We start from the raw sequence: 17,876 nt of genomic DNA, 5'->3' as shown, positions 1-17,876 counted from the left end.
GGAGTCATCCAGTTACAGAACACGCTCGGTCGGGTGGAGAAGCCGGGAACCCCGAGCGCCAACCGAGGGTCCGCGGGGCCCAGCCCTCCCCTCACCCCTCCCCTTAATCCTGCAGGAAGGATGCTGAAGACTAGCCAGGAATCCCGAAGCACCCGCAGAAACCTGCGGGGCGCGGACGGCCTCCTCCGGGACCACCTGCTGCCGCGGCCCAACCCGCCGCAGTATTTATACCAGGGCGCAAGCCTGCACGGTGGGGTGGGGGAGGGGCCGCGAGGCCACGCCCCGCTGCGAGCGGCCCCGCCCTCCCGCGCCTCCGACCGGACTCGGGGCTACCGGACCCCCCGCCCCTTCGCCCCCCACTCTGGTCAGCCGAGGGTCTGCAGCCAGCTGCCAGGTTGGGAGGACTGGCTGGAGGGCGGGCTTCCCTGCGGAGAGCGACGTCACGGCCGCTCCTGCAGTGTGAATGAATCAAAATGCCTAGGTGACCGCGGCCTCCCGGGCAGCCGGCACGCGAAGGGTGGAGGGGGAGGGGGAGACGAGAGGGCGGGGGGGGGAGGGAGGAGGGGAAAAAAGCCAGAGCTGCAGCAACAGCGTCTCAACCCGGGATGTGCACTAGCCGGGGAGAGCGAGATCAAAGGGATTTGAAACAGCCTGAGGACTGGCGGGGGGAGGGGGCCAGCCAGCCTGTGGAGTCCTCCCGGAGAGGCGGAGGGCTCGGCTTCCTCTGTGACTTCAGCGGCCTGGTTGGGTTTATTATTATTATTATTATTATTTTCAAATTTCCGAATCCAGCCAGAGGGAGAGAGCGAGAGATCTCGGTAGACTGCGACTTGCTGCCTCTGGCTCCAAGATGATGCAGAGCGCGGCTGTCCCCACGGAGGGGGCTGTCAAGGGGCTCCCGGAGATGCTCGGTGTGCCGATGCAACGTAAGACACCCCCCTTTCTCGCTGATTTAATTTGATAACAAGACAGCTAACAGCCTCAGCAGGTTCGGGCAGGCCGGACGCCGCTTGTGGCACTGGCCGGGAGGGGTCGGGGCGCAGACGCGGTCACAGAGCAGGGGTACCCGTCAGTGTATGAAGGGCTTGGCTGGCTCTTGGCTGTTTGCGATTAAATATAAAAGCTTCCCGTATGCTGTTCATGGAGGGCGCAAGGGTACAGAAAGTAGCATCTTTGGCCCATGGCTTTTATGGGAACCCTGGGGAGGATGCTGTTTGGGGACAACAGAGGTTTCCGGCTATAGGCCAGGCCCGAGGGCAAAAGTGGTCCCCCCAAGTGATTATCCTCCGTGGCAATGGCCAAAGCTCGCAGAACCGCTAGTCCAACTTCACCCTAGCCGGCGGGAAGTTGGAGAGCGCGTCCGGGGCTGGTTGTGCAGACGCCCCCTGCCACACACTTGGTTTTGGCAATTTCAGCACCTGGTTAACTAAGTCCCCAGCCGCTGCTGTCCGAGGCACCCGCCGCCTGTGTCGCCGCCGCTAACAGACTGCTCCCTGTGAGCGAATGCGCTCGCTACATTCCAGCTAGCCCAGGAATGCAGCGGCGAGAAGCTCTGGAACGAAGTTGTGGACTGGGCGTTCAGCCTTTGCTTAGGCGAGGGTAGGCAATCTTCGCGGCGCGGGTTTGGAAGAGGGAGAGACTCAGATGTGTGGGCACTTTGCTTGCAATTAGCAAGGGCCAAGAAGTTCGGGCAGGTTGCTCGCCCCAGATTTCTATGTATGTAAGGGTGCGGGTGCGTGCATGGCAGAGATTTTCCGGAAGGGAATTTGTCCGTGTTTCTGGCTTCCAGACAGAGAGCCAAAGAGAAGGAATCTGTACAGAGATCTAAACAGGTCCTCAAGCTTAGCGCGCGCTTATGGGCTGCTTAAGTCCTGACCCACCAGAAGCTGCATTGGGCTAGGTACCCCTGAGCACCCTAGAGAGATGAAGGGTTTCCTCTTTGGGCTTGCCAAGAGACTTCCGCCTATGATTGCTTTAGTGGTGCGGTAGGGGTTTAAGTAAGCAGGCTCACCCAGGGATGGAGACTACCCGTGACTAGGGCGCAGCAGCGCGCCCTCCTGCGCCCCGGCTCTCCATCGCAGAGCTTCTGTCCCAGCATAGCCCAGGGCGGGCTGTCTAGCCAGCGTCTTGAGCTTTGTTGGAAAGTTCTGGAGAAGAAACTGGAAGGCATAGCTTCATTCAAACCTGTTTCAGGTTGTTCCTCGATTGTAGCCTACCGTTTTTTCTGTCACCTGTTGGCAAACAGTTTCAAAGTTCGCTGCACCTTGGAAAATTTATCGTTAAAATATTCTGCGGGCAGTATTGGCGATTGCTTCCATCAGCCCCCACATGGAGACCTTGCAGGTGTTCAACCCCTGCGCAAACAGCAAGGTGAACCCTGGCCAAGGTGCTCAGGTCCTGAAACTACTTGTATCGGAGCTGCGGGAGTCAGAGCAGTCTGCGAAAGAAGAAGGGATGTGTGGGTGTGACTCTGGTCCTCCGCACTCCCTGCACCCTTATGCTGATAACTTAGGTCCACAGATGTTCTGTCCGTATTCTGGACTCTCCTGTGATGGTTCATTTTTGGGCATGTGCAAAATTCAGATTGTCTTGACTTTTGTTCCCTTTGCCCAGGGATATTGAATGTCAGGAACTCACTTTGCTAAAAGGCATGGAAATCACCTTGGCTTCATACACTTCGCCAAGGCTCTGAGTCTGAGCCCATGCTTTGGAAAACTTAATGAGGTAAAGAAAAGAACTCTGGGCGGGGGGGGGGGGGGGGGGGGGGAGGGGGGAGAGAGAGAGAGCGCGCAGTTACTTTAGAATAGCTCCCTAAGGCAAAACCAACCAAGAGGGGGCGGTCAGTCCTTCCTTTTGTCTTTCTTGGGTTCGGCGGAAGAAAGAGGAGGTAGGTTGGAAGAGGAACTGGCCAAGACTGAAGGGTCCAATCCCGGAAGACTTCAGGATTTTTTTTTTTTTTTTCTCTTAGCCCTGTGTCTCCCCTCACAAGCAGTTCTATCCACCAGCTTTAAGCTGTGACTGGGGGGAGGGGGCAAGCCTCCTCTTCCCTAGGTGGAAGGACTTAATGGTTTTAAGAATTAGCATGCTGGAAGAATGTGGGGTACATCCTTGGGCATGATGGAAAAATAAGTGTAACCCCAGGCCTGTGGACTCTCTCAACCCCTGGAAAAGATATAGCACAGACTCTTTCACACGAAATGGCCCTTCAGTGGGCCAAGCAAGTTTGGTTCCAGCCTCCTTACAGATGCTATCTATCTACATTTCCATCTCTCAGAACCACCATAAACTGAGTACTTGGCAGCGTTGTATAGATCCCTAACCTAGGTACCCCTGGTGCCCTGGACTCTAGGGACATTTTAGGACTTTAAATCCAGGTCTTTTTTTGGGGGGGGGGGTCTGTTTGAGGACTGGTATAAACACATTCCCCTCAGGAAAGTGTTCCCCTCGGGTAGTAATTCCCTCCCTTCCCGGTCTGCCCAGGACACTATAGCTCTTATGTGCTTCTCTGTCACAGGTCAGTCCTTAGGTAGGCTCCTGTTTGCACAGGGGCACCCTTTGTGCTTCACCCTTCAGAGGTTCCTGCCTGGCTGCGCAGCTCAGGTGGCCTCAGGCAGGATGCGGCCCGGCTCTTCTCTGATAAACTGCGCCTCTACCAGCCGCTGTCCAGATGTTGGCTACAAAAGATTCCGGAGAGAGAAGGCTTGCAGTGATACCCAAGGCAACCCGGGGTAGAGAAGCAGGGTCCCCTGTTGCTTAGATTTCCCTTGGGTCCCAGTTTCCTTTTCGGGCCGGTGCCTTTTACGGAATTCCAAACCACCAGTCCTTAAGGTGGGTGACCTTTGGGTTCCTTTGATGACACCCGCGAGGTCACTTCCTAGATCCTTTTGAAAGGGTTCCACGTAGGTGTCTTTGGTGGGGGGCGGTGTGGATGGTTTGGGGCTGTCGGCGAGTGAGTTCTCAGCACCTGCCCCGGGCAGCACCTTCAGGTGTGGTGAGCGCTTCTGGTCTCAGTCCCCACCGCCACGCCATTTGGGTCCGGTTGGTCCCCTTCCCGCACTAAGGTCTATTAGAAAAGTTCGGATGCATAGGAAGGTGGGGAGCATTGTCTGCCCCTTGCCCTGGGTTTTAACCCCTCTTCACATGTCTGGCTCGGCAACGAGGGAAATTTCGGGCGATGGACACCGGCGATCCGGGGATTGCTGGCGGGCAAGTGGGGAAACCGCTGCGGGAGAAGCAGAAGGACCAGACGGCCCGAGTGGCGGCCGTGGTAAAATCAGGAGCAGCACCTCTGCCTCCCTGCTTCTCTGCAAAAAATAAGACTGTGAGCCCTCCAGAATATCCAAACAGTGGCAAGAGGCGACTCTTCTTTGCACTGGGTAGGCTCGAGATGAAGAGCCCCACCGCCTTTGCTCGCTTCCCAGAGACTCACTGAGGTGCAGAGCTTTCCTGCCCCAGCCGGTCTAGTCTGGAATCCTACCCCCGACCAGTGTTTACTACCCTGACTGCTGGCTTGAGGTGAAGGACTTCATTTTCCAGGTCAGGACTTCTCTGGGAAGCGCTCTTCCCTCGTTATCTGCTTTGTCTCCCTGCGGGAGGAAGACCCCACAAAAACTGAACGTAGATGTGGGAGAAAGTCAACAGATTCCGATAGAGAATTTCAGCCCGGTACAGTGCGGTGCAGACCTCCCTTTCATTCTCACCAAAACAAAAACAAACAAACAAACAAACAAAACACTCCAGACGAGCCTATTTTATTTTGCTGTTCAGGCTGGTTATCCCGGCTAGCGCTTCAAGCCTGGGGAGTCGTGTTTTGTCTTCCCTAACCACCGAACCCTGTCCAACCCTCGGCCAGACCTGTGGACAGAAGAAAATGTGACCGCAGCAGATCTAAGTTAGGACAACGGGTGTCCTGGAGCGTGAGGGGGCGAGCCGGCTCTGGCTGTCCCCTTTGGGATGGCGGTGGGAGCGGAGGGAAATTTGGGGAGTCACGGGCCCCTTCCTCCCAAGCTGTCGATTTAACGATTAACCCTCGTCGCGGACGCGGCGGTGGAGAGGGTGAAGTGGGTGAAGGGCAAAGGTCTGCGCTCAGCAGTTCCTCAATGTCCCGGGAAGTTGCCGAGGGGGGAGTGAGGCAAGGAATCCGGCCCTAATTAGGCGCTGGCTAATTTGCTTGGCTGCAGTGGTGTGAGGCCGGGGGTGGCATTGTTTGGGTCCGTTAGCGCGACCCGCGTGACCTCTCACTGCCCCGCGGGCACCGTGGGCTGGGGTGGCCTGGGCGACAAAGCTGGATTCCTTCCCGCGCACCTGCAGGCGGCTCATGCTCCTGAAAGTGTGTGCTCGACTTGTGCCCTGGGTTTGGGGACACTGCCCCGTGCAGGCAGGTGCCGCGGTGATTGTCCTTCGGGACTTGCGTCGGGGAGAGCGAGGTGGAGGTGGAGGTCGCTCGCGGGCCTGAGTGGGCAAGGGTGGGACTGTCTGAGGCTGCTGCGCCCGGCTGCGCACCCGGCCTCCTTTCCCTACCCTCCGCTCCGCGCGCGCCTCCTCTTCTGGGCTCCTTCGGGCACCCCGAGCGAGAAGGTGGCCGAGCCTGGGGCGCGTTTCTTGCCTCTGAGCTGTGGCCGGGACTCTCCCCGCGAGGGAAGGAGCCGCAGGCGCTCGAGCGACCGTGAGCGTGGTGCCCACGAGGCCACGCGCGGGGCGACCTTCTGTGCTGCCCGCGCCCAGTTCGTGCCCAACTCCGGGAAAGACCGAACCGAAGCGTAGCTCCGGCCAGGGGCTCCCGCAGGATGTCGCCGTCCTGGGAAAGCGCTGCTCGCCTTCTGGAAGCCACGGCTTTCTCCTGCTGCCGGGAGGCGACCCGCAGCCCCGTGGCACGGCGGCTCTCACTTTCCGCAGGGTTCGAGTCTCCACTCCCCTTGCTGAGGACTTGAAGAGGGCTGGACCCCCCGCGGCCTCGAGAGAAAGCAAGGTCTGTAGGTGGACAGCAGGTGATGCTGGGCCCGTGGCCGGCCAGTTGGTAACCCCAAGCCCGGGAAGGCGAGCCCGCGCAGGTCGTGGGTGACACACACGTTTCCAGAAGGCGGCGCCTGGCTTACGACCTGGCACTGGCTTTATCCTGTGCCACTCCAGGATCGCCTTTTCCTAGCCTGGACTTTAACAGAAAAATTTAAAGTTATTTTTATACAACAAGGGCAGCGCGCTTTTAAAGAGGCCCGAAGGTGAAACTAATGACAAAGAATTATTAGGAAAGCGGGGCATAGGATAAAAACGCAGGAAGTTAGGGGAGGGAGGGCAGGCGGCCGAGCCTGCCTGGACCACCTCCACCCGGACAAAGGAGGTTAAGGCAAGAATGTGGCTGAATACGGTGGGGATTAGGAATCCGGGAGCCCTCCAGACGTCGTTGAGACCCCCGCCCCGCCCCGCCCCATCTGACTGCAAATTCCGGAATGGTTTTAAGACCCAGTCTTTTTGCAGGTGGAGCAAGAACCGGGGAAGGTGGGAAACCCACAAAGCAATTTCTTCCCATTGAGTAGACAAAAACATGGGCGACAGTGTTTGAACAGTGACCTGATGACCCCGCTGACCAGGTGTAGAGAGTCTCAAGTCCTAAATATTTGCACTGTCCCAATTTCCCATTTGCTTCGGATTTTAGTGCGCTTTCACTCCACAGTACAGTCAATTAGCGATTACTTACCACCCGCATTAGCGGACCGACGAGCTGGAGAGCGGGAGAGCGCCCAGTGCGGCGGAGGCAGAGGCCAGCAGCAAGGGCAGGCGCTTGCAGTTCTGCAGGAATGGACAATTAATTAACTGGGATTAAGGGTACTTTCTGTTGCGTTAAGAAATGTCCTTTGAGACTCCAGTTTTGGGGCTGACATGGTGACTATTTGGTGGATTTCTCTGGCTGGGAAACGCGTGTGCCCTTCTAATTGAAGACTTGTGGATGGGGGAGGGTGGATGGGGTTGGATGGAGGGATCTTGTGTCATTTCTTGCAATTAGGAAGATTTATCAAGAACAGGGCTGAGAAGCTTTGGGTGCACGACGCTGATGAGGAAGAAGTAGTGAGTGATGTTACTCACTTTGGGAAACCCAAGGTTAGAGAGACTCCGAAGCTTGCTGTTGCGGCACTAGGCGCTTCTGTAGGCACTGCGGGTTTGGAGGTGGCTTGATTGGGGGCCCGATTTACCTCTGCAATGATTTTCTGCCCTTTCTCCCTGCCTTCCTCCTGGAATTGGTATTAGCAATGCCTATGATACAAATATATGCAGACAGGGCCCAACCTGGCTTGCTGGCTTAAAGGTCCTCTTTCCTCTTGGTTCGTCCCCTCTCCGTCTTCTTCCAACCCTCCAGTGCTTACAGAAATCTTTGCAGGAATGTGGAGTTGAAATTTACTGCACCTGGGTTTTCTTAGAGGTGTGTGCCAGCAACTTTGAGGGCCTCGAGAGCCGCCTCCTGTCCTCAGGATCGGCAACACGACACAAAGTGTCTGTCAGGTGTGGGACGTAAGCTGCCCCTGGCGCTGGCTCCCACTGTTGTATGTGGCAGAAAAATCAACTGCAAATAGATGCGACCTTTTTTTTCCCCCCTCAGTTTTATAGGGGCCATCATCAAAATAGAGCATGTATCAACCATTTTAAGGCCGTTGGTGGTGGTAGATAACCAGATTGGGTTTAATTGGCAAAATTGAAATTGATTCTCCCTGACGAAATATACTTGGAGTTAACTGTGTTAGAGGGAGACTGGATGGTTATCCTGTGAGGTGAGTCCTCCTCCTCGATTCTGCTGCTGTTTTCCTAGATTTCCTTTTTCCAGACTCCCCATTATCCTCCTCTCTGTCAAGCTGGGTCTAGCCACAGATGTTTTACCGCAGTACCTCACCCCTAGATGCCCTTAAATTATAATTTGCTTTAATTATAATGTTGGGGGGTTAAAGGATTGGTTCTGGGGATAGACAAATAGAGCAAAACTTCACAGCCAAATTAATTGGAAGTTTCTTCTTATGAGGGAGAGGCTGCCAAACATATGGGCTATTGCTACAGAATGTGACATCAGAAAAATGCTGTGTGGAGATTTAGCAATGATTAGATGGGAAAGGGGAATAGAAATAGGGATGTATCTCCAGCACCGCCAGACAACCCCGGATTTGGTTAGTGTATTTTTCTGTTTTATTTACAGTTATCAGAGTATTTTATATCCCAGTGAAGGATACTAATTCCATGGCAGTGTATCTTCTGGAAGATAATCTTTTCTCTGCAAATACACACAACACTCCAGTGTTGTTTGCTGTGGACTCATATGAAAATATTATCAAGATTACAGCTTTAAAATGGTAACATTGAGCTGATTCCTCAGAACCGGCTGAGTTGTTGTTGTTTTGATTTTTTTTTTCACTATCTAAGCAGAAACAGAACAAAAGGTTTTCAAAAAGACCTCAGACTGCTAAGTAAACAAATAAGATCTGTTGGGGAAAGAGGACTAGAGAGACTAGAAGGACACCATCATGGGTCACTTCTGGCACCAGGGTTGCCTAGCTCTCTTCTAGTTGGTAAGACATTTGTTGAAACAAACTAGGGGGGAAATGAAGGAATTAGTGAACAAGATGCTTGTAGATTAATATATTTAAAGCATGGAAACGGATATAATCAACTAGAGAATATGATTATCTTAAATGTGGTGCCAATTTTTAAATTGGGCTTTCCCCCCAACATTTCTGTGGCTTTGCCCTTTCTCTCTCACCACAAAATATTATGATGATCAATGCATCTTTTCTCTTTGTTTTTAAATTATTAGTATCAGAATTCTGTGCTCTGGTAATGCTGTTTTTGAGATTATTTTGAACTAGGTTATGAAAATCACTTACGATTTTATGACATTTTAGAAAACACCTAGAATAAATAAAAACATTAAAAAGGTAACTATAAATAGCTCAATAAAAATTATCTAAATGTCTTTAGTAACAAAGAGTCAGGGAGAAGGCGGGGAATGCCACATGCATCTTCTAGTCACAGTTTGTCTCATATGACCCAACCCCGGGTCTTAGGCATCCTCATGGTAAATTGCTGGTTGAACCAGCCCTTGGTTCTACAGGCCACAATTATCAGACAAGTTAAAAGAGAGTATGTGATTCAAAAATAGGATTTTATTGCCAGCAGTAATGGTGACACCTTTGAATTGGAAAGTTTATTTTCGAGACAAGTGTCCAGGCACAAAACTATAATTTAATTTCAACATAGCTTTATCTCTGATCTATGCTCAGAAGACTTAGATGTTTCAGAATTCAGGGATGAGTTGGCCAGGTGTGCTATCGCTTGGTATGTCCTGTCTTAGCGCACGGGGACACTTTAGAACTGGTCATTCTCAGAGTGAACTGATGAGGATCCATATTTGTATTTCTAAGCCCAGGATTAAAGCAAAACAAAACCGAAACCAAACCAAACCAAAACAGCAACAACAACAACAACAACAAAAAACAAAACCCAAAAGACAAGAAAGGGCTCTCCGCTTTGTTCTTAGGGAACATCTCTGACCATTGTTTTCTCCTCCTTACACGGAAGGACAGGAGTGCAAATTTTCAAGAAGAGAGTGCGCACAATTCAGTTGTGTGTGAATTTCCTTAGTGCCCATTTTAAAGAGTTAGTAAAGAAACTTAGGTTGAGGTTTTTTTTTTTTTTTTTGAAACTTATATCAACCAACTACTTACTCAGGTGGAGTTACCTATAAAAGAATTTGAGGAGAAAAGTCTCAGAGAGAGGTGGTTTTGGTGCTATCTGTGGAAGCTAGGGCCTTCAGTCAGCCCCAGAAATTGTCCTGGAGACAAAGAAGGTCCTAGTCCTGATTAAGCCCCCAAGTATGTGTCCTTAGGGAAGACCCTTAGTCCTACGACCTTGACCTTCTAATGATCTCTTTCAAATGGTGTCTGGAAATAACTGAATGACCTTAAGAATTTGAAAGTAAGTGACAACATTCAGAGGTGACCAGAGACTAGACCCACAGTTCTTACTTTGCACTCCTTAATGTCCCAAGATGACCAAACTGAGTGAGAGTAGTATTGTGAGGTCCACAAACAGGGAACCAAGGAAGCATCTTCCACATAACCCTTTCTTGAAAGCAACCAGGAGAAATCCCATCTGACCATCAGACTGCTGAGCCCAATTGTGAGAAATTGGACTCTGTCCATTCAAAAGGCAGTTAAAAAGCAATGCCCCGTAAAGACTGCAAGTTCAGATTTTGCAAAATGTTAATCTGGCATCAGAGCATGGTCAAATGGACATTAGCCCTATCAGTACAAACTAACTTGCTTTAAAAACATCAGAGCCATGCATCAGCATTGTGATTCCACTGGGAAGATTTGAAACTGTGATTCATTTCCCCAGAAAGGTGAACTTTTTCAAGTACATTTTAGAAGGCACTGGTGGGTGTGTTGGAGTCTCCTTAGTGATTTTTTACCCCTTCTACACTGTTGACCTTCTGTGACCAAAGAGATAGAAAACATCATTTTTTCAAAGAATTAAAATCGATCCAGTAAACACACACCCAAAATGTTTGCTGGTGGCCTCTGATTCCTTGAGAGCAGTTTCTTGGAAGTGAAAAAACCCACAGGTAGGGGATGAAAATGGACAGTGCTCTTTAGATAGCACAAGAGGGCATGGATGATTTGATCTGCCACAGACCACATCAGACCTTTTGGCCTCTTCCACTTCTCAGCTTCCTGAAACTCCTGATGGAGGAATTCGGGCCTTAAAAGCACAACCCACTTTCTGTTGGACCAGTCTGTAAACTAAGCCTTACTGGGCCCTCCTGTAAATACTCGAGGAGCTTTGAGGGCAGGCTGTGGGTCTTGAAGAAAAAGCTTATGAGCTAGGCAGTGGTGGCTCACGCCTTTAATCCCAGCACTTGGGAGGCAGGTGGATCTCTGTGAGTTCAAGGCCAGCCTGGTCTACAGAGTGAGTTCCAGGACAATCAGAGATACACAGAGAAATTCTGTCTCGAAAAGAAAAGAAATAGCTTATGGTTCCAGGGAAGATTCTATAGTCTTTTGGACATTTAGATGTCCCTAAGAACAATGCTAGAAGTTTCACATGTTCACTAGAAATGCGAAGTAATGTTTTTCTTGACAGTACCTGAGGTTGAACTTGGAGGCTCACACATGCTAGGCAAATGCTCCCCTGCTCTGAGATACAGCCCCAGTCCTGAAGCCATCTTGATGCTCCTCAAGTATGTAAACTCACCTTGTTCATGACTGACTATGAGATCATGGAGAGGGGAACTAACCACTGGGCAATGGTCATATAGAGCTGGGTGTTCCCTGCTCATGGCACATGTGATCACAATCTGGCAATAACAGACAGGTGCCATCACTCCCATTTTATGCATAAGAAAACTGAGGCTCAAAGAAGTTCAGTAATTTGCTCGCATCCTGGATCTGTGTATAAATCTGGCTCCAGTCTCTAAGAGGGCAGACCTAAGGATGTGGAGGTCCAAACTTGAGACAGCATTAAAAGCTTTCAAAATCACCCAGAAGTTTTGAACTATCTGTCTGTCTATCTATCTGTCTATCTATCTATCTATCTATCTATCTATCTATCTATCTATCTATCTATCTATCATCTATCCATCCATCCCTCTATCTCTCCTCCCCAAGAGCTTTCTGTGTCTTTCATGCTCGCTCCCCCAACCAACCCAGGCTGGACAGTGCCCTTGGACCAGTAGTGGCTTTTTTTCCACTATGCTTCACTTCAGGCTTAGCTTTTTGCCAAAATGGCAATGCCTTAGCCTATGTATATATTCATGCTTGTATGTATTGCTGCACATGTGTGCACATCTGTGCAAAACAGGTGGCCTGTTTGCACTTGTGTACATGTGTACATCTGGATTATATGTGTGTGTTTTTAAGTATTTGTGAGTGTGTGTGCGTGTGTGTGTGTGTGTGTGTGTGTGTGTGTGTGTGTGTGTGTGTGCAACCTTTGGCCAGTGGCTCATTTATCTTCTAGTCACTCTGCAAAATATCAGTTTCAAGACTCTCTCTCTGCTTTCATTTCCCCTCCATAAAATGACAGAATTGAGCCAGATAAGGCTTGTGCGTAGGTGCATGTGTCTCAGGACGTGTCTTTGTTTATCTGTGATTGTGTTTCTCTGTGTGCAGATGCACATCTCTGTCTATTGAGACTATGAGAGTGTGGCTGTATGTGAGGAGATCTGTGTGGGTAATTAGGGTGCCTATGTGTGCATGCAGCTGGACCTAAGTCCATGCCTGGGCCATGCCACTCTGCAGGACTGCCTTGGTGTGTGGTTCAGCATCACCATTTCCTTCTTTAGCTATCTCGGAGTTTCTGCTGTCTTTCTAAGCCTGAGTTTGCTGTCTGCAGAGATCATCACCGCAGGACACATACTGTGTGCCCTAGGATTAAAACTCCCACTTCAAATGAAATGATTCCTCTTACTGGGAGTTAACTTTACAGATCAGAATCTGTCTTTAGTGACTCCAAAGATCTTAAATTCCAGTCTCCAAAGGAGGACTTTGAGATGTTTCTAAAAACTGCCAGAAGTTGAGCTTACTAAAGAGCTGGAAAGTCTCATGCCTCTAAAATGGTGTGTGCAGCTCTGATTCTTGGTGGGAAGGTTACATGACCTGGTTAGTCTCTCCAAATCATAAGCAAACAACAATAACAATAATAATTCCATATACCAAAAAAGACATTGTAGCTGTTTGAAAATTTTGCAGATAATTTTCATTTTTTGCTAATCAAATGGGGTTGTATAGCCTAGAATGTGGGGTCTGAGTTCCCCAATCAGCACCTTCTGAGGGGAAGGATGGGTCTGAACTTGACAGGCGCCATCAACAAAAGCCAGCTCCTCCCAGCTGAAGAGCTCTTCCTGGACAGGGTCTTCCTGGCTCCTAGCCCTCCTGTGGGCATTAGGCATCTATCCCATGATGAAACAAATCCTAAATGTGTGTCTCAAATATTTGCATTTGCTCAAATGTTAGGTAGCACACCAGTCCATTTCCTGTCTAGAAATGTAAGGTGGGTGGGTGTGGGGGGTCAGTCCCCTTCAGCACTGGCCGGGGGTTAGCCTGCCTTAACAACCAGTTCAGCCAGGCTTAGGCTCTGGGCACACTGCTGACCCGGCAGGCATTTCTTCATCTGTGAGGTGGGAATGACACAAACCTGGAGTTAAAATCCACCTGAGACCTGCTACCATTTACAGCAGGCCCGCCATGCTTGGTTTTACTATTCTTACTGTTACACATCCTGGGTCTTTCCAACTGTCCCTAACTTACTTTTACTTTAAACAATTTCCCCTTTTCTGTGTCTCCATCATGTCTCTCAGTTGATAGCAGAATACATTTGGAAAGGCTTTTGAACGTAAAATGTGCCCTTAATCTATACCTTACATTTGTGTCAAACCCAAGGGTCTAGTTTGGTTCCCAGGCCACCTCTGGCCACCCCTGGTTGGGTATCCCAGCTTGACCAGCTGTGATGTCTCCTAGCTGCAGACTGGATCGCCTGTCAGCCTTTAGTGTCCCTCCTCGCTGTGCCCTGCGCTCCCGCTCCACTCCGCCGCTGCTCCCTGCATACATTAGCCCTAATGTATTCTTTCTCGAATACCCATCATATTAAGTCTCCCGCTAGGTACCTTGCTCGAAATAAATTTTATGGCCATACATCCTCGCCCTCATCACATGCATTTGTAGGCTGGAGGAGAAATACAGATGTATCCTACCCTCAAACAATTGGGGGTAGGATTAGACTGTGGTCCTGGGAAGCCAAGAGAAAGCCCGCTGCGACACCCAGTTCCCCTGATCAGAATCCTGCGGCTGGTTCGCTGGCTCACTCGTTCGGTTCCACAAAGAAGTCCCCGGTGAGGCATCATGACCCAGGCGTCACCAACTCTGCTGAGCAGGGCCCATGCCCCCCAGGTGGCCGGCCGCAGCCTTACACGGCAGTCAAATGGCCACCGGCGCTGCACCGTGACCCGCCCTCAGGGTCCTTGTTCAGCTTCCGCGGGCTCTGCATCTTTCTGTCCTTGGCTCACTTACTTGATCTAGGAGGCTTCTGAGTTGTCTGCCCCTCCCAGCCAGATAGGTGAGAGCAGCCATCCCTGCTAACCTCCAACCCAGTCCCTCCACTTCAGGATAGGACTAGCTACTGTCCCTTGCTGGAGGCTAGACTTGTACTGGCTATTCACCACGGGGCTGTGCCTCCCCGCAGTCTCTCCTAGCCAGCACTTTTTCCAAGCCTTCCCCCGCCTCTTGGGGCCTGGGGTGCACTCCCTGGCGGCCAGAGAGATTGAGCACACACGAGTTGCTGGATAAATACTTTATGGCTGGCAGGTATGCCTCAAGTCTTTCTGGGTTGCCCTTCGATGGTCATTCTTTGCATCCGCACCGGAGGGCAGTGAGTTTGTGGAGAAATGCTTATGAAGGCCCAGAAAGACAAAGCCCGCAGACACACTGGCAGGACTTCACATGCCTTAATGTGCTCGTCTATCTTGTAACCACAGAGAACCCCATGGAGGCCGGCTGTGTACCCTGCCCTCTCCTGACTTTTTCCCAGTGTTGATTCTTTCACAGCAATAGTCCTGGGGCGCATGCCGGTGTATGTGCAAGATGGTCCCATCTCCCCAGTTTTCCAAGTAAGGAGCCGAGGCAGAGTGGTCATTTGTCCAAGGTGAAAAAACAGCCAGTTTTCAAACTCAGGCAGTCTGGTTCTAGAATCTGGGCGTTAACACTGTGTCCTTCCGGTCGCTCTTGTTAAGTCGCTATCACGGGCAATTAGAACTCTTCCTTAAGTACTTACCAGCTAAAAAATGCCTTTCTCACAGAGGAAAACTAATTTTGTTTGAGACAGGGCCTTGCTATATAGTCTGATTTCTCAAGCTCTCAATCCTGCTTCAGTTTCCTAAGTGCTGGGATAACAGGTGTGCGTCACATTCCTGGCTTGGAAAAAAAAAAAAAAACCTATGAAGTAGAAAGAAAAAAGAAATCCTATAATGCAAACTGGGATAATTAGCAAGTGCGTCCATCCTGTGTCTCTCCCTTGTGGTAGTCATGGAGCAAGGCACACACTAGCAGATCTGATTTTCAAACACGTACTGGTGGTATTTAGGCTCTGAAAGGGACAGGTGAGTTTGGGGCTTAATTGGATTCAAGGTGGCCACTTGGGTATTACAGGACTATTGATGATATTTAGCAAACATCCCAAGTTCAAATGAGTGTCTTGATAGTTAAGAAAGCTTTCTCTGAACATGATGTTTGTAAGACATTTTTTACTAGCATACATAATAATGAGTTTCATTGTGAGCTTTTTATACACATATATAATGTATTTTGATCACATTTGTTTGCCTCCATAGGTCCCTGCTCCCACATTCCCTTTCTTTTGTCCAATAGTCACTCTTCTTCTTCTTCTTCTTCTTCTTCTTCTTCTTCTTCTTCTTCTTCTTCTTCTTCTTCTTCTCTCTCTCTCTGTCTCTGTCTCTCTCTCTCTCTCCCTCCCTCCCTCCCTCCCTCCCTCCCTTCTTCTCTTCTAACAGGATCTCATGTCATCCAGACTAGCCTCAAATGTTCTCTGTAACTATCTTTGTAATGTTCTATGTAGCTATCCTTGAACTCCTGATCCTCCTGCCTCCACCTCCCAACTGCTGGAATTACAGGTACACCTAGCCTCCTTCTACTTACAGACTTATTTTTTAATTAGTTAATCAGTTTTATTTTATGTGTATGAGTATTTTGCCTGGATGCATATCTGTGCACCATGTACCTGGCTGGTGTCTGCAGATGTCAGAGGAGGGTATTAGCTCTTCTGAAACTGGAGTTAAGGATGGTTGTGAGACACCGTGCATGGGCTGGGAACAGAACTCTGGTCCTCTGAACTGCTGAGCCATCTCTCCAGTCCTATCTCCCCCTGCTTAGAATCTGCTCAGTCCTAATTTCATTATTTGTGACTGAATGAAAACTCATTGTGTAAATATACCCACCCACTATGTCTCCCTGTGCTGCTGTGCCTGGTCTGGAACATGTAGCTCAGGCTGGCCTCAAACACAGAGACCTGTCTTCTTCTGCCTCTTGAGAGGTGGGACTTAAGGCATCACACTCAGCCATATATATGTGTGTGTGTGTGTGTGTGTGTGTGTGTGTGTACACTACATGTGTGCAGGTGTCCACAGAGGGCTGAAGAGGGTATTTGATCCCCTGCAGCTGGAGTTATGGGCAGTTTGAGAGCCTCCTGATGTGTAGGTACTGGGGACCAAACTTAGGTCCTCTGGAAGAACAGGAAGTGCTCTTAATTGTTCAGCCATCTCTCTAGACCCATTTCCTATTTTCTTTATCCATTCACCTGCTGATGGACGCTTAGGCTGATCCCCCAACTCAGCTATGGTGAAGAGTGCTGCACTAACCATGGCATGAGGTGTCCACTGTGTGCTGCCTGTGGTTCCTTAGGATATATCCTTAGGAATGGTGCGGCTAGACATTCATCAGTTCTAGTTTTAGTCTTTGAGGAACATCCACAGGACTTTCCATAGTGGCTGCATTCATTTATATTCCCATCAATAGTGTACAGAGTTCTCTTCCCGCCCACATCTTCCCTGACATTTGCTGTTCGTTTCTCCATGACAGACAGTCAGCTGAGAGTGAAATCTCAGTGGCTATGTAGATTTTGATATGGCGTTTTTTTTTCCCCCTCAATGTTTTCCCCATGCTGACATTTTAAAACTTGTATCTCACTCTTGAGCACGGCATGAGTGGAGAAACATGCGGGATTCATGAGCTGTTTGAATTTGGTACTTTTGTCAACATTGTGGAGCATGGAGGGAACACGGGAACCGTTTCGGGCCAATGTTGGTAGTGAGAGCTGGAGCAGTTGCTGTCTAGTAGATAACCTTGTGGAATTGTCCTCTTGTGCCAGGCCTGCTAATTGGTGAGAGAGAAACACTGCTTCTGCCCCTGAGGATCCCTCTTCCCAGTGAGAGTAGCTATGTGCAAGCAATTAGCAAAAATTAATTATAACAGAGAAGGGAAACTTGTAGTTGTGAGCTCCATGAGTGCTTATCTGGAGGAGACTAGAGGCGGGCCAATGCTTGGACCTTTATGCTTTTAGTCTTCCTATCTGTTACTTCGTGTGTGTGCGTGTGCGTGTGCGTGTGCGTGTGTGTGTGTGTGTGTGTGTGTGTGTGTGTGTGTGTGTGTGTAGGGGAAATAACTGGAGACACTAGCACGCTTTGTTCATCCAGCGCGGAAGCCTGATCATTTTACAGATTTTGGAGTAGTGGTCCAAGATATTTTCAAACCTCCAAGCAATCCCTTGATAGGATTAGTTGGAAAGGCAGACCAGGAATCACTGAGGAAAAGGATGGGGCAGTGGTTAGAGTTCAGTTGCAGGCATCAGAACCTACTTTCCTTATTGTAGTAGACCATGGTCCATTACCAGGTGCTGAGTAACTTTCAGCCTGGAGGAGCCAGCTCACTACTGAGCTTCCAGGGATAATGCCCACCCTCCAGAACATCATTGCCTTTGCCATGACTGTTCAGGGCGTTTGGACCACAGCTCCTCATTGCCTCTACTAAGACCATACTGGTATGATGCAAGGCTGTTCCTCAGCTGTCATCCATTTCACTCAGGTCTGAATTTCTTTCAGTACCTCTGATTGGTGGGCTTCGATCAACTCAAAACCCAAACTGGGAGTTGGGGATGTAGCTCAGTGGTAGAGTATGCCCAGCATGTGTGAGGCCCTGGATTCCATCCCGGGCATTTCAGAACCCAAGCTGGAAGGGAGTCTGGAAAACCGATGTGTGCCTTTCCTGCCTGAAGCACAGGCAAGAACATCACTGGGGGCACAGGCTCAGGGCGGTCATGGCCTCTTTTTCAGTTCATGA

The 17,876-nt window shown here is 50.0% G+C and overlaps 1 protein-coding gene across 1 annotated transcript in view; it reads left to right on the top strand.

The window, feature by feature from the left end:
- The first annotated feature begins 693 nt into the window (after window positions 1-693).
- Window positions 694-17,876, top strand: part of Lhx4 (LIM homeobox 4) — a 41,258-nt gene continuing 24,075 nt past the window's right edge. The window contains exon 1 of the mRNA XM_052737248.1: window positions 694-926. Within this exon, the coding sequence (XP_052593208.1) occupies window positions 851-926 (76 nt within the window). The 5' untranslated portion in view covers window positions 694-850. The remainder of the gene's footprint in view (window positions 927-17,876) is intronic.

Source organism: Peromyscus californicus, unplaced genomic scaffold, assembly GCF_007827085.1.
Source record: "Peromyscus californicus insignis strain IS unplaced genomic scaffold, ASM782708v3 Scaffold_14__1_contigs__length_90479793_seg_2, whole genome shotgun sequence".
Lineage (NCBI taxonomy): Eukaryota > Metazoa > Chordata > Mammalia > Rodentia > Cricetidae > Peromyscus > Peromyscus californicus.
Note: the sequence above shows the minus strand (reverse complement) of the source record. Positions and strands in the feature narration are given on the sequence as shown.